Source organism: Streptopelia decaocto (assembly GCF_964273445.1).
Source record: "Streptopelia decaocto genome assembly, chromosome: 3".
Classification (NCBI taxonomy): domain Eukaryota; kingdom Metazoa; phylum Chordata; class Aves; order Columbiformes; family Columbidae; genus Streptopelia; species Streptopelia decaocto.
In genome coordinates this window covers 53,940,944-53,956,367 of record NC_138656.1, presented here as the reverse complement: position 1 = coordinate 53,956,367, position 15,424 = coordinate 53,940,944, and the positions used below count along the sequence as shown (strand labels likewise).

General features: G+C 45.3%; 2 protein-coding genes across 10 annotated transcripts in view; both read right to left on the bottom strand.

The window, feature by feature from the left end:
* MTHFD1L (methylenetetrahydrofolate dehydrogenase (NADP+ dependent) 1 like) overlaps positions 1-11,616 on the bottom strand; it is a 154,560-nt gene extending 142,944 nt beyond the window's left edge. The window contains exons 1-7 of one of the 3 annotated variants that reach the window (XM_082049792.1): positions 11,467-11,616; positions 10,224-10,308; positions 6,638-6,688; positions 6,507-6,560; positions 3,418-3,542; positions 2,360-2,460; positions 1,307-1,431 (exon numbers count right to left, since the gene is read on the bottom strand). In XM_082049792.1, the coding sequence (XP_081905918.1) occupies positions 1,307-1,431; positions 2,360-2,460; positions 3,418-3,542; positions 6,507-6,560; positions 6,638-6,688; positions 10,224-10,308; positions 11,467-11,582 (657 nt within the window). In that variant the 5' untranslated portion in view covers positions 11,583-11,616. Of the gene's footprint in view, positions 1-1,306; positions 1,432-2,359; positions 2,461-3,417; positions 3,543-6,506; positions 6,561-6,637; positions 6,689-8,175; positions 8,367-10,223; positions 10,309-10,941; positions 11,368-11,466 lie in introns of those variants that run through there. The other 2 variants (XM_082049794.1, XM_082049793.1) reach the window with 2 other exon arrangements.
* A 327-nt stretch (positions 11,617-11,943) lies between these two features.
* The window catches only part of PLEKHG1 (pleckstrin homology and RhoGEF domain containing G1), a 123,992-nt gene continuing 120,511 nt past the window's right edge, over positions 11,944-15,424 (bottom strand). For all 7 annotated transcript variants that reach the window (XM_082049904.1, XM_082049908.1, XM_082049906.1 and 4 more), the window contains one exon: positions 11,944-15,095. In XM_082049904.1, coding sequence (XP_081906030.1) covers positions 13,996-15,095 — 1,100 coding nt within the window. In that variant the 3' untranslated portion in view covers positions 11,944-13,995. The remainder of the gene's footprint in view (positions 15,096-15,424) is intronic.

Sequence of the window (15,424 nt, the reverse complement as noted above, 5' to 3'; positions counted from 1 at the left end):
CTAAATTTCTCTGAAGCCTTTTACAGTTCTCTTCAAAGATAAAGATCCTCCTTGTCCCAAACAGGTAGCATTTGCAAACCTTTAAGACACAAATTCAATGAAAATAATTTCATACAGATGACTATATCACAGGATGAGAAGAAAGTGGGCATCTCTCGCACTGAGGGAAAGAAAAAGGGAAACCTAACACATTTGTTTGAAAACGTACCTCCGAATTCATTCTCTCACAGCTATTGGTGTAAAGTAATGGAGTCATAACAGCTGCTGCTACATATGTAATATTCTGGTAGAGATCCCTGTTTGCCTGAGCACCATTTCTGAGCAAGCACGAAGGAGAGAAGAGAAGATCCTAACTCATGTTGGCTACCAGCGAGCTCCAGTGCCCCAGTGCTGCCCATGACTGCAACGACAAGTCTCCTCCTCAGGAACATCAGAGGAGGGCAGCAGCACCATGCGAGCAGCTGACAGGGTTCAACAAGGCCAAGTGCAAAGTCCTGCACCTGAGTCAGGGCAATCCTTAGAATCAGTACAGGCTGGGGGATGAAGGGATTGAGAGCAGCCCTGCGGAGGAGGACTTGGGGGTACTGGTGAATGAAAGATTGGACATGAGCCAGCAACGAGCGCTTACAGCCCAGAAGGTCAATTGTATCTTGAGCTGCATCAAAAGGAGCATGGCCAGCAGGTTGAGGGAGGTGATTCCGACCCTCTACTCTGTTCTGGTGAGAATCAACTGGAAGTCTTTTGTGCAGCTTTGGAGCCCTCAGTACGGGAAAGACGTTGACCTGTTGGAGACGGTCCAGAGGAGCTCACAAAAATTATCAGATGGCTGGAACAGATCTGCTGTGAGGACAGACTAAGAGAGTTGGGGTTGTTCAGCCTGAAGAAGAGAAGACTCCAGGGAGACCTTATTACTGCCTTTCAGTACTTAAAGGGGCCTATGAGAAAGATGGGGACAGACATTTCAGTAGGGTCCGTTACAACAGAATAAGGGGTAATGGTTTTAAACTAGAAGAGGGGAGATTCAGGTTAAATATAAGGAAGAAATTTTTTTACAATGAGGATGGTGAAACACTGGAACAGGTTGCCCAGAGAGGTTCCAGATGCCTCATCCCTGGAAATATTCAAGGTCAGGCTGGACAGGGCTCTGAGCAACCTGATCTAGTTGAAGATGTCCCTGCTCATTGCAGAGCGGTGGAACTAGATGACCTTTGAATGTCCCTTCCAACCCAAACCATTCTATGATTCTATGGGGGGGATGCAAGATGACCCCTGGGCATGGGGCAGGCAGAAGATCTCTCTCTCTCACCTGTCTCTGCAGCTGAGGGGCTTTCCAGGGGCAGCTCAGGGTGGCAGCTCCCTCCTGCTGCAGCACGCACTGCAAGGCGGCACCCACTGCCCCACCAGCTCCCACCAGCAGCACCGTTTTCCCACCTGCGTGACACAAGAAAATGTCATTCAGAAGCTCGCGGCTGCACAGGCACCGGCACCAGCCTCTGCCGGGCCACGGAGCTGGAGCGCCTGCGTGAACCTCCTCTTTACCAGGCCACCTATCACCAAAGCTCTCAGAAGAGCCAGCAAAGTGGCTTCTAACAGGGCAGCACTGTGTGCCTGCACAACCTCTGCTGCTGGGGCACCACAGGCAACTCTTTTCGAGCCCATGCAGCAACAGAAACCACAGGTTTTAAGTTGTTACCTGGTGACTCTCTAATTTGAGTAAGCAAATACTGCTCTTCTGGTTTTCTGGTATTTTATTTGCACAAATTCTTTCATTAACATTTGTTACAAAGTACATTTGAACTCCTGTTTACAGTTCTGTTACAGAAATCCTTGTCTCAACAACTAAGAATCACTATGAGAGACTGCTTCTGAAATGCTGCCTTAAACTAGCAGCTTCACACACTGTAAAGCCACTTGTTTAAATCTGCCATTTTAATGTTAGGATTTACACAATGCAACCTAAAACAAAAGATTCACTTAGCAGTTATTTACAGGCAGACGTGGATTTCTCCAGCTGTTCACACTAATCAAAATTGCCAAGTGAAATACCTAAGTGATATTTGTATTTTTGGTTTTGAAGCTTCAGGTGTCTTGGGTGGCTTCAGTGAGATTAAGTCTGTTGATGTCAGGTAGTCCCTGTCTTATCTCCAAAATCTCCAGGACTGAGATCCATTTCTGCAAATATTACATTCAGATCTCACTAAGGTTCCTCACCAACAGGAGACAAATATATGTCAGGTGGGAAAGAACACAAACCAGAAAACACAACAAGGTGAGAATATATTTGTCTCCCACCCAGGACTAAAACTGAGAAAATTAGTTAGGCTAAAATTAATGTAATAATTATGATATAAGGTCTCACCTAAATCTTCAAGAAGCTCCATCACAGCACACACTGTAGGAGGAACTAGACAGTCATAGGTATCACCACGTACCAAGCGTCCTAAGTTTACATCAGATACTCTGTAAGGGAAAAATATGACAATTAAAAAAAAAAAAAAAAAGAGACCAGAAGAGGAACCTGTGAGTTTGAACAAGTAACATGAGCCCACAATTAACAGGTAGCTCTTTACTCATCACAGTGGGCCGCCCACGGCACATTGGGACAAAACACCTCAGTGGAACCAGACCAGCACTGCCGGAGCCCAGCTGAGCCCAAGGCAACACACCCTCCAGGGCTCAGGCCAGGGGGAACTCAGCTGTGTCTGCACCGCTGCTGCATCCTCTCTCATACACAAGGAGGCTCTGACTTTTCTATTCTGTCAATCTCCAGTACTCCAGATAACAGAAAGGTGACTAATTTGCAAGATTTTCAGTTTTTTTTTTTTTTTCCTGAAATTAAAAAAAAAGAGGAGACAGGAAAAAGAGTGAAAAAAAAAAAAAAGGGTAACAGTCTTGGGAGCAAGAAGGCTGCAAGAGCAGCAAAATGGTAACCCAGATGCCTAAATTATGCCATTGGTCTCTCCAGAGAGCAGTGCAACTCAAGACTGATTTGAAAGCTAAAACTATTACAGCCTACTCTCCCACTGCAAGAGAGTGCTGTAAGGAATTTAAAGCCTTCTCTGCAACTTTTTCTTCAATCCTTCTCGTGAAAATTTTGGGGTTTGTGTTCAGTACTTTGTGACTACCATTTATATTACTCAAGTACTGAGATACCTTTAGTATCATTAGTAAATCTGAACTTTGATTTTGATTTCTTTGAAAAGACCATGTCCTGAATATACCATATACAAAGATAATGATCAAAATTACTTCAACAAAAGACTTCTCATTGATTCAGTGGCATCTTTTATCACTGCTCAATAGCACAGCCAGACACATTGTCTGAGGAATCCATTAATGAAAAGCAGAGGGGAAAATTGATGTTACAGAGCCATCAGCATTGCATCTGCTAATGTTATTTCTCAGTGCTTCACTTACCCATCCACATCCTTCTCTGGTTTCACAGCGTTTAATACCTTACTGCTATATAAGCTTTCTGGGAGGTCAAGGGCAAGGCCTTGCACATTAGGATCTTCATTAAGTCTCAAAATTTCATTGACAATCTAGGAAGTAAAGAAAAAGCATCAAAGATCAGAACAACAGACAAAAGAAGAACTTAAATAGAAGGGGATAAAACCTATCTTTTAAAACTACCTTATAGCCACTTTTGCTTCTCTCACATACTACTGCAACTAAATGGAAAAGCAATAACCTGCTTTCCTTGTTTTATATTTCCATGGCTTACCAAATTAAGCCACCCTGACTCTATTGTAAACATTTTGCAAACATGTATTATGTGACATTATGCTGCCAAAAGCATTTTGTCTCTCACTGTTCCAAATCTCAGCAAAAGCTCTACACATCAGAAGATCCTTTTAGAAACAAGCAGCCTTGTTTACGATATGGTTCAAAATAGAACCAGATCATGTACCAACACAGAACATGAACAAAAAGTTGTAACACTGGCAAAAGCAATTGCACACAATAAAATGCATATTATTAAACCAGCATATATTGTTACCAGCTTTCCTTCTCAAAAGACCCTAATCCTAAGAGCTGTCAGTCATCCTGTGAAGAATTGCTATTTTGAAAAGGCCCTGCACAAAAGTTTAAGGATTTCAAGTACTGAACCAGATATGAGTGCAAATATTTTACAAGACGCCAATATTTGACATCCAAGACTGTATTGCCTACCCTGGATTGCTTCATCTCTAAAGTGCAATGCTGATCCATAGTGATATATGCTATTCTGCTGTGACCGCAAACAATACAATGGAATGAAACATCTTAAAGTTTTCTCACGTAAGAAATGTCATGTGAGCGTATCTTTCTATCATATAACCCATGACCCCAGGTTCCAGTATAAGTTGGGGAATGACCTATTAGAGAGCAGCATAGGGGGAAGGGCCCTGGGGGTCCTGGTGGACAGCAGGATGACCATGAGCCAGCACTGTGCCCTTGTGGCCAGGAAGGCCAATGGAATCCTGGGGTGTATTACAAGGGGGGTGGTTAGTAGATTGAGAGAGGTCCTCCTTCCCCTCTACTCTGCCCTGGTGAGACCACACCTGGAATAGTGTCCAGTTCTGGGCCCTTCAGTTCAAGAAGGACAGGGAACTGCTGGAGAGAGTCCAGCGCAGAGCCACGAAGATTATTAAGGGAGTGGAGCATCTCCCTTATGAGGAAAGGCTGAGGGAGCTGGGGCTCTTTAGCTTGGAGGAGACTGAGGGGTGACCTCATTAATATTTATAAATATATAAAGGGTGAGAGTCACAAAGATGGAGCCAGGCTCTTCTCAGTGACAACCAATGAAAAGACAAGGGGCAATGGGTACAAACTGGAATACAGGAGGTTCCACTTAGATATGAGAAGAAACTTCTTCACAGCGAGGGTGACAGACACTGGAACAGGCTGCCCAGGGAGGTTGTGGAGTCTCCTTCTCTGGAGACATTCAAAACGCTCCTGGATGCCTTCCTGTGTAACTTCATCTAGGTGTTCTGCTCTGGCAGGAGGATTGGACTAGATGATCTTTTGAGGTCCCTTCCAATCCCTAACATTCTGTGATTCTGCCTCAGCTTGCCAAGGGACAGCACCCAAGCCCACTAATTCCCTTTTTTCCCATGCTTGCCAATAGGGGGATAATCAGGTTATCAGGAGCAGTCAACAGATTCACCAAAGGGAAATCATGCTTGACCAAACTGGTAGCCTTCTGTGATGGCATGACTGGCTGAATAGATGAGGGGAGAGCAGTGGATGTTGTCTACCTTGACTTCAGAAAGGCTTTTGACACTGTCTCTCACAACATCCTCATAGGTAAGGTCAGGAAGTGTGGGTTGGATGAATGAACAGTGAAATGGATTGACAACTGGTTGGATGGCAGAGCTCAGAGGCCTGTGATCAGTGGTACAGGGTCTAGTTGGAGGCCTGTAGCTAGTGGGGTTCCCCAGAGGTCAGTACGGGATCCAGTCTTCTTCAACCTATTCACCAGTAACCTGGGTGAAGGGACAGAGTGCACCCTCAGCAACTTTGCTGATGATACCAAACTGAGAGGAAGGGTTGATACAGTAGAAGGCTGTGCTGCCATTTGGCAAGATCTGGAGAGGTTGGAGGACTGGGCAGAGAAGAACTTGGTGAAATTCAACAAAGGTAACTGTAGGGTCCTTCACCTAAGAAGGAATAACCCCAGGCACAAGTACAGGTTAGAGGCTGATCTGCTGGAAAGCAGCCCTGCAGAGAAGGACCTGAGAGTCCTAGTAGACAACAGGTTGACCATGAGTCAGCAATGTGCCCCTGTGGCCAAGAAGGTCAACGTATCCTGGGGTGCATTAGGAAACGTGTGACCAGCAGGTTGAGGGAGGTTATCCTCCCCATCTACTCTGCCCTGGTGATGTCGCATCTGGAGCACTGAGTCCAGTTCTGGGCTCCCCTGTTTAAGAAGGACAAGGAATTACTGGAGAGAGTCCAGTGGAGGGCTACAGAGATGGTTATGGGTCTGGAGCATCTTCCTTATAAGGAAAGTCTGAGAGAGCTGGGTCTGTTCAGCCTGGAGAAGGCTGAGAGGGGATCTTATAAGTATCTTCAAGGCAGATGTCAAGAGGATGGGACCAGACTCTTTTCAGTGGTGTCCAACAACAGGATAAGGGCAACAGGCACTAAATGAAACACAGGAAGTTCCATTCAAATATGAGGAGAAACTTATTTATTTTGAGGGTGACAGACACTGGAACAGGCTGCTCAAAGAGGTTCTGGAGTTCTCCTTCTCTGGAGACATTCAAAATGTGCCTGGACACATTCCCGTGCAATCTACTCTAGGTGAACCTGCTTTAGCAGGTGGGTTGTACTAGATGATCTCCAGAGGTCCATTCCAACCCAAACCATTCTGTGATTCTGTGATAATTATTTGAACTAAGGCAGTCCCAACCCTCATTTGAGTTAATAGAGGTCAGTCAAAGTGCTAATGAAAGTCAGGAATAAATTTAAGTTTATGATGAAAGATAAAAAGGCAGAGTCCTTCCAGGTACTGCAGTTACCTCATCCTTGCTGCTGCCTTCAGGGAGACAGATGTGAATAACACGTAGACCAATCTGCCAAAAGAAAATACTTATAATTACGAAAGGCAAGTAGTTTATGATTAATAACAAGGGTACCAGCTAAAGCTTACCTCTCTGGCAAAGCTCTTGTTCATGTCTTGAGTCACGGGGTCATTATGTGCCTTGGGAAACAAAATAGAAACGAAGTTTTAAAATAATAAATTTATGTTTAAGAATGTGAATACACTAATGCACAGGTCTATGCAAGAAATGACAGTGAGGATGTTTGTGCCTACTAAAATTCATGCATATAAAAAGCCTAGCAATTCTAAGAAAGAAGCAGAAGGCCACCCAGTAAATTTATTTTGGCTTGATTAGTTTAAGTGTGTGTTGATATTAGCCTGGCTTTTATAGAAAAGAGTGGCCAGTTCCTTAATGTAAGTTTACCATTCAAGAAGCTACCAGTCTGTTATCTGAAGATACCGTTCTCCATCCAGCCTTGTTACAAGGATGAAACGAGCTACAGCAATACTAGCATTTCCTGCAGTGTCCCCATTACACCTAACAGTGCTGGTTTGCCTTACCACCAGAAATGAGGCAAATAATTATCATCACATACTACAGTGAGTTCTGTCTATGCCAAAGCAAGAGAAGTTATTGTTTCCTAGGACCTGCCCTAGGACAGAAGTCTCTCCTGGGCAGATTTACCTGGGAGACCATCTCACCCAGGAATCCTCCTCCCTGAGGTCTCTGCACCATATACATTACAATATTTAATCATAATAATTACAACCAAATTTTACTCTTCCAAGTTACTCTTGAATCTTAGGTGGCTTTTACAAAATTTTAATATATTGTAACAATAAACTGAGAATTCACTATCCAGAACTAGAAATACCAACAGATCAGTGACTGTTCCATCCTCAAAAACATTAGTGGCTGCATAACAGAGTGAATAAAACACTTCTCACGGCTACATGATTATGTATAAAACCCATCTTCCAACCCAGACAACAGGACCAAAATAAATAATTTTAAAAGGTTTCATTACAATTTAATGAACACACTCTACATAGCTTTTTCTAGAAGACTCAGTACCAGTGGCTTCCCATCAGACTTGAGCTGCTCACATTGTGGTTAGCTGCCAGCGCTGGCTTTGACTGTCACTAGCGTCACCCAAAATGATTTCCATTCAAGCCCGTTAACAATTTACCAACCTGTTAATCCCAAATGGTTCAAAGATTGCTGACCATGAAAAAAAGAGCATTTAAAAGGATAGGCTCCATGGAGAGAGGCAGCTTCTGAGAGGCGATGAAGGTTTGCTCTCCATCCCACACCTCCCTCGCCCAGCTCAGCACCGCGTATGTCCCTGGTGCCCCACTACCAGTCTCCCACTCCCCAAATCTGGCAGCTGCGGGCAAGCGACAGCACGGAGGCTGCCCCACTGAGAACATGTGTGGAGCTCACACTGCAGCATGGGAAGAAGAGATGGGACTAAGGACAGCTCAGCAGCTGCTCCCCCACACCAGTAAATGTGGAATTGTATCCGCACACTGATGTGTAACCACCAGGACTGGTTGAGAGGTTTACCTGGGATACAGCCACCAGCTATACCACACTGTCCCCTGTAATGCCCCTGTTCCTGTGGTGCCAGCTGGTGAACACTCACCTTGTGTGAGCGCAGAAATCCCTGCCCAGAACTGGTTCCCATCACAACCTGTGGGGTGGTACAGCCGAGGCCAGAGCTCAGGATGTGGTGGGCTGGCAGAGCACAGGACAGGGGGTGCAGGGGAGATGGCAGCACTTTGCTGAGCTTTGCAGGACCACAGCTCCACCACTAAACGGGATTCTGCTCCTGTGTATTGGTTTTCAGCTTCAACAAAATTAAGAAGCAGCCACCAATGATTTTTTGTTGCTGCACAGCTCCAACAAAGGTTCAAAAGGGGTAAAACAAGCAATGCAGGTATCAATCTCAGTATCAATTCAGGTTCAGATGGCTCGAGAGGAAAAGAATGCATCTAAAACCACACCAGAGTGGGCTTAGTCTGCAACTCCTCATTCCCAGAACTGCTGCAGAGGTGGTGCCACATTATGCCGAGCGCTGTTACTCAAGAGCAACTGGCATAGGAGATCGTTTTACCGCCCTCCCTCTGCTCCTCTGTGTGCAACACAGCACATGGAGACCAGCATGAATTTTAAGGCTCTACCCATGTTACCCAGTAGAACAGTGCACCACAAGCGCATTTGTAGACTAACAACAGATGCGCATTTAAAGGAGTTCTGCTTCAGCCATAGAATCATAGAATCATAGAATCATTTAGGTTGGAACAGACTTTCAGGATGATCAAATCCAACCATTAACCTAGCACTGCTAGGTTACTGCACCAGTCCTTAAAACCAGACTAGACCCTGGGTGACTGACAGCTGGAGAACATCATTTGGGTGAATTTCATCCAGAAGGATCTAGGCCGTATGTTCCTACAGCTACCTCAGGTTGTAGACCAAGTGGGGTAAATGGGAACAAGAGGAACATTCAGTTAAAGTAAAGCCATGATCAAGACCAAAACACCGATGTAGATGCATCCCAATTGATATTAAAAGTGAGCAGGAACCTCCCCTTCCTCACACTATGCTCTCTCCCACCCTAACAATATCCCTTCCCTCGTGCCAGCATAAAACACTCATCTGGCCATGCAGAACACCAGACTTATGGGCTAATGTGGCTAAAAGGGAGCCTCTGCAGAGCCCTCTGGCCCAAGCTGGATCACTGCCCCAGTCCAGCACACAGTGCAACTGGATGGAGACAAGATAGGAGTGAGAAACAACAGGTCAATGAGAAGACAGGTCACTGCTTTTCTAGCAGTCCTTAAACATATAGCTTTAGAGGGCTATTTGAAAACATCATCTGCTGTTACCTGAAGAAGGTAAGAGGAGAGCTTGTTCAGCCTCACTAGAAGACTTACTGAAATTAAGTTGCTGCTGCATTTCTTAGATTCACTATTAATGCTTTAAAATATTTATAACTAGGTTTTAAAATTAAAACCTACTGGGTCAAAGATGCGGTGTGCACCACTCAAAACCAACATCGCCATCCTAGGAAACAGGACAAAAACATTTTTGCCTGCACAGCTCTGGGTCTCACTCTGAATGACAAAAATCCCCAGTTGCTTGGCCTTGAAACCCCAAGAAATCTAAGGAGGACCATCTCTCAGTAATGCAGTCATAAGCTACAGCTGCCCAAAGGCAACAAGGCTGGCAGGAAGCAGCAGGGTCTTTCCTTAACCCTGGAAATGTTATTTCAGAGTGGGAGGTGATGGGAGGCCAGTGTTTTCAGGCACGTAAACAGTTTTTTCAGGACTGCAACAAAAGCTTCAAGCTAAATAAAGGTCAAGAACAACTGCTTTGACTTTAACTAAATTATGTCAACCAACTTAGACAACCTGTAAAAAAAGCAATCCTTACTTAAAATGGGAAAGACTTAGCAAAAGGTGGAAGGGATAAAATCGTTCCTTCTTTTCCAAACCTTTCCCACAGCCTGAAGTTTGCTGTGGCTGTTTCAGGCCTGGAGAAGGGCAATCTACAGTCCGGTGGAACTACCTTCTTCTGTCACTTTGCTTGAATAAAAGTTCCTTTCTGCATCATGTGCTTCTGAAGCTCTAGACAAGCAACAGTATGAAGGGGATCTCTCACAGCCGGTAGCATACAGAAATACTTTACCTGAATAATAGCAAGTGTTGGCTCAAGCCGAGGGTTTTCTCTCTTAAGAGAGGCCAAGGATTTCTTTGCATTCTCTGTGATTTTGCTGCAACATAATAACAAGAAGATCTTTAGCAAAATAAACCTTCCTAACATCAGTCAGCCGAAACCTACGTTAGTCAGCAATATGGAATAAATGCTTAGGACGGTACACTTTTAATTACCAAAATTGCAGATAGATGTAAACTGTGAAGGCTGGTGTTGAGCAGACAGGGAGAGAAAACCTTAAGACATCAAAATACCTTGGTTTTACAGCTACACGTCATTGCTCCAACATGCCCCAAATTTTATAGCTAGTCTATGCTATTTCACAAGAAGGCTTGTCCAGATCCACCATAGGAAGCAAAGCAGGGATCCACCACCCTCAGCCCTTGGCTCAGGCGGGTCCTTCATTTTCATACCCCAGGTCCTGGTGGTGACAGAAGCAGAGGCCTTTACACCTGGGGCCAGTACAGCTTAACACTGGCATCACCAGCACTAACAGCAGCAAACCAGTCAATTTCATGGATGCTATTCAGAGCTGCGGGCAGCAGAGAAACAAGAGGAGCTCTGTTTGCCACACTACTTCTTGGAAAAACCGCTGGCAGCCAGGCACTGGGACTGCTTTCAGGAAAAAAATTCTGGATAAGGGGCTGCTGGCTCTCCCCTGTTACCCTCTGTACATGCAGATGATACATACCCAGAAAAGGAAGGAGGAGACCCCCTAAAAGATATCTGTCTGTCCCTCACAGCGGGCAAGCCTAACAGAGGAATTCGCAGCCTAGGGTGTTTTTTTGCTACCTCACACCCGCCCCCTTGCAGAAGCCAATGGTCAATTCAGGTCAATACTGCGGCAGACAAACTGTCCCAGCTGAGGCTGAATGGATGGGGCGGGAGGGGGGTTGCGACAAGAGACGACACCCATGACACGTTTTCCAGGCAGACGTCCATGGGCAGCCTCATCTGAACCAGCCCCGCACACAGCCTGCTTTGCACACCCCCAAATTGCCGTAACACAAAATCCCCGAAAACAAACAAACAAACAACAAAACAACACAAAACAAACAAACCGGTGCCTGCGTGGGGGGAAATGGAGGCGCATTTTACCACCCCAAAACCCAACCCGACGCATCCACTGAGGAAACATCCTCCCCCTCACCCAAATCCCCTTTCCCCCCACCCCCGGTTGCATCAGCCGGCGCCGCCTCCCACGTGCGCCTCTTACCGCACCGCCGCGGCCGCTCCGCCGCCCCGCGGTTGGCGCCCACAGAGTCCGCGGCCCCGCGGCAGCGCGGCGGGGAGCGCCGGGGCCAGGCAGCGCTTCAGCGCCGCGCTCCGCATCCCTCCGGCGGGCTCCGAGGCGGCAGCAGCGGCAGAGCCGGGGCGGAGAGCGGGCCGAGGGGGAGGGCGGTTCTCCGAGCACCGCCTTCCCCCGAGCACCCCTCTGCCCTCGGCCCCGCCGCTCAGCCCCCTTCGCTTCCGCTTGAGTGCAAGGGCGGGGGGGGGAAATCCCAAATCACCCCCAACCATCGTCTATGACGGGCAGGAACCACCATCTAATAAACGCGAACATCTTCCTGTCCCCCCGATCCCAAATGAACGGAACTCAAAGCTTTTGCATACTCAACTTTATTAAAAAATAGTACGAAATGGTCCCGGGAAGAAGTTACACACTAGTAGAAGTCCCTTTTTCTGTTTGTTTGGTTTGTTTTCCTTCCTCAACGTCCCCCTCCCTCCCGAACCCCAACTCCACTGATTGCATGAGATGCGAGTTAAACAACTTTCCCCTAGCCGTTTAACCAAATCTAGACGTGCGGGGTAAAGCACAGATTTGACTTCTATTCGTATTTACAATACTTTACAAGCTATATTAAATAAATACAGGCTCTGCTACATCTCGGCGTCTTAAATATGTACAACATTATTTCTCAAAGGGATTTTACTAGATAGATGTGGGTCCTATCACAGAGGATGTGCTGACTGTAACAAGTAACCCTGTGGTACGAGCTAGTAAGTACCATGACCAACCAGCCCTTCAAATAGCAATTCCTAGCCAATGCAAGAAACGTGCAGAAATAATTTAATCCATTCTAACAGATTCAATTCCTTAAATCTCAGTCTCCAAGTAATCAGCTGTACACTGATAACTTCAGGTTTTCCTCGTGGTAACCAATGTAGTAAATAGTTGGCTGTTTTGTAGCTGAGGGGAGCAATACGTGATTAGTAAAAACAGTACTAATTACACTCCTTTATTTAGTGATATGTTTAACTCGGTACTGGCTTTATCCACATAATCTGAAGAATTTAAGCACCATAAAAGAACAAGTCACACAAGATGATCAGTGTAGACATTTTTAGGCTTTCCTTTAGGTATAATGTTTCAAGTAACAGAATCCAAAGCTGTGCAACAATGATGATAAAGGGGGGTAAATGTGCATCGTATTGGAAAGCCTGTTCCTGTTGTAAATGGCAGCACTTCTTCCATATATTACTTGCAAAAGAATGGAATGTATTACCATCTTTAAGCTACTTTTATTGTACATAAACTAGATTACAGTCAGCCCTGGCTGGTTTAGAAAACACATATTTTACCTCTCTCTGCCAGGAAGGATCATTTCCTACTAGAAGAGAAACATTCCCCAGGGAAGGCAGCTTGTTTCTCAACTGGCAGCATGGCTGAAACACCCCGTGGGCCAAACATGCCGCACGGCTGATATTTCACCCAAGCATCTGGCCAAGCCCCATTCTCTCTCAGAGCTACTGACTTTGGGACTCTAATAAATGCACTGCCGGCCACCACACCTACTCCACACATTCACACCCAGTGGCTTTCCACTGCTGGCCTCTGAGCTACAAAATACTCAAATTTCGCCTGCCTGTCACAAACACCACTGCCGCTGGAGGTACCAAACTCAGTCTACCCATCTTCACAAGCAGCAGAGCTCCTCTTCTGCTGCCCAAAACACCCTCCAGGCAAGGACTGTGTCACATCCACAGATTCACATAAAAAGTTGTCACTGCCCATCCTCTACCTACTATGTAGTTACAGAAAGTAGAAAAGGCTTCAGACACAGAGCCAGTAGTCTGGCATCCCTCACAAGCACTAGCACTAGATTATTTAAAAAACATAAGAGGCCTGTTCTTAACGTAATGTAGTGTAAGCATTGGTCCCACACACTTGGAATATGTCTGTCAAAAAGTAACGTGCAAAAAGTATGTGCAATTGCACATGTAGCTTGTTGGTGTAATTACTAGAACCCTGCTCAGAAGTCTGCACAGCCACAGGAGTAGCTGCTCAGCTAAATACTCCCATATGTAACCACAGTAATCACGTGGGTATTTTGGACACAGTACACTCATCACCAACTCTAAAGTCCAAACATTAAAGTTTTCACGTGTTAAAATGGTTTAAGAATCAAATGGCATCACACCTGGTTTGACGGTAAGAATCAAAGGGTATCACACCTAACAAGGGAAGAGATGCAGAGGTTAAAGACGAGATGAAAAGTCCACCTGCACTATGGAGTAAGACCCCAGACCCAGCAAACACATGGTCTTTTTTACTTCCAGGATTCTAAAGCATTAAAAAAAACCAACACCAAAACCTAAAAGATACATTTCACATCTATTTACAATATTACTGTGATATAATGCCTGATTGTGTAATATTACAGAAATACACGATGCCAGTACTGATTGTCCTAGTATATACTCTGTCATGATAAGGTAGTAGAGCTAGAAGTTACTGAAAGCATCAAGCAAAGCTACTCGAACTGAGACACTGAAACTTTTCCCTTAAAGACTGGACAATATTCTGCTGATTAGGAGAAGGTACTCTCCACAGGTAATCATTCAGTTTATCCGAATCACTATATGCAGTCAGATAGGGGGTAAGTGTCTGTTTGCTGCTGGGGGACTTTGCAGGAGTACAAGAGACAGTTTTGCCACAGAGTGTTTCAGGAGGAGCAGCGTCTGCATTACACAGTTTAGGATCTGTTTTCCTTGTTTGGTTCTGAGAGGTCTCCAAGTCAGATCCCTCATCTTCGGACTTTATTTCAACATAGTCATCATCATCCCCTTCTTCTTCAGTATCTTTGAAATTAGAAAAATAGTTCTGAGTGGCCACCTGTGCTGTCAGAGGGGAGGCCCTGTTCACTCTCAGGACCTTCTGAGAATCCTGTAGAATCATATCTGAAGAGTTTTCAGGGATCTGCTTTCTCGTATCAGGCCCCGTACATCCTGAAGCAGTACCCGGCATCTGATGACTGTTGAATCGGAAGTTCCTATTCAAATGGAGCTTTTTCTTGTCTGTTTCATTAGGATACACGATTGCTTCTCCAGACCTGTTGACCACAATCGAGGAAGACGACTGTGATCTGCTGTACACCTGTGGTTTTACATTGCTTACTCTTCTCCCAAGGGAGTTATAGATGTGATCTTGATGTAAATTTTCTTTATTCGGTTGGCTTATAATGGTGCTCCACCTCTGCACCGGAACATGCAAACGGTTAGAAATCTGAAGGGAAGGCACTGAGCCAGCTGAGGGCAACTGCCTGGAATTGCTTTTTGGACCAGCTTCTGTATACGAGCTCTTGGACTTTGGGTCTTGGGACTCAGGCCATGAAGAGAAGTCGGCCAGCTCGCCGTTACTGTATGTAGCGTGCAAAAGCCAATCCTCTGCTGTTGAGCATTCACTGGTAGCCTGGGAGCGCGGAGGAGATGCAGCCACAGGCGTGGAATACCTCCCAGCGGGGGGCTCCTGAGGGGTGGGCCAGGCTTCCTTTTGGACCTTAGGTGAACTTTCTCGAAAGACAATTTGGTCATAAAGCTGGGAATATTCAGCTATTCTGGCACCTGGAAAGGAGAGAGAATTAACTTAACAGATGCAAGCAATTCATTTGAATGAGTCACATGAAAATTTCAAAACCCCAAAACACTTTGTATTGGTCAAGATAAACGTTTAAGGTTGTGTCAATATCTTCAGCATCAACAAAGTAACATGAAACAATGGAGGCCGGAAGAGCTGTGCATTGCATTTTGGTGCATTGCACTGAAAAAAAAAAAAAGCATATATGTCTTGCAATAGTGAACAGTCATGCAGGATGCAATGTAGCACAGGATTCAAATAATATGCTGCTTGTTTAATGTTAAAATAGAAACAAACATTCTGAAAAAGGCCTGGT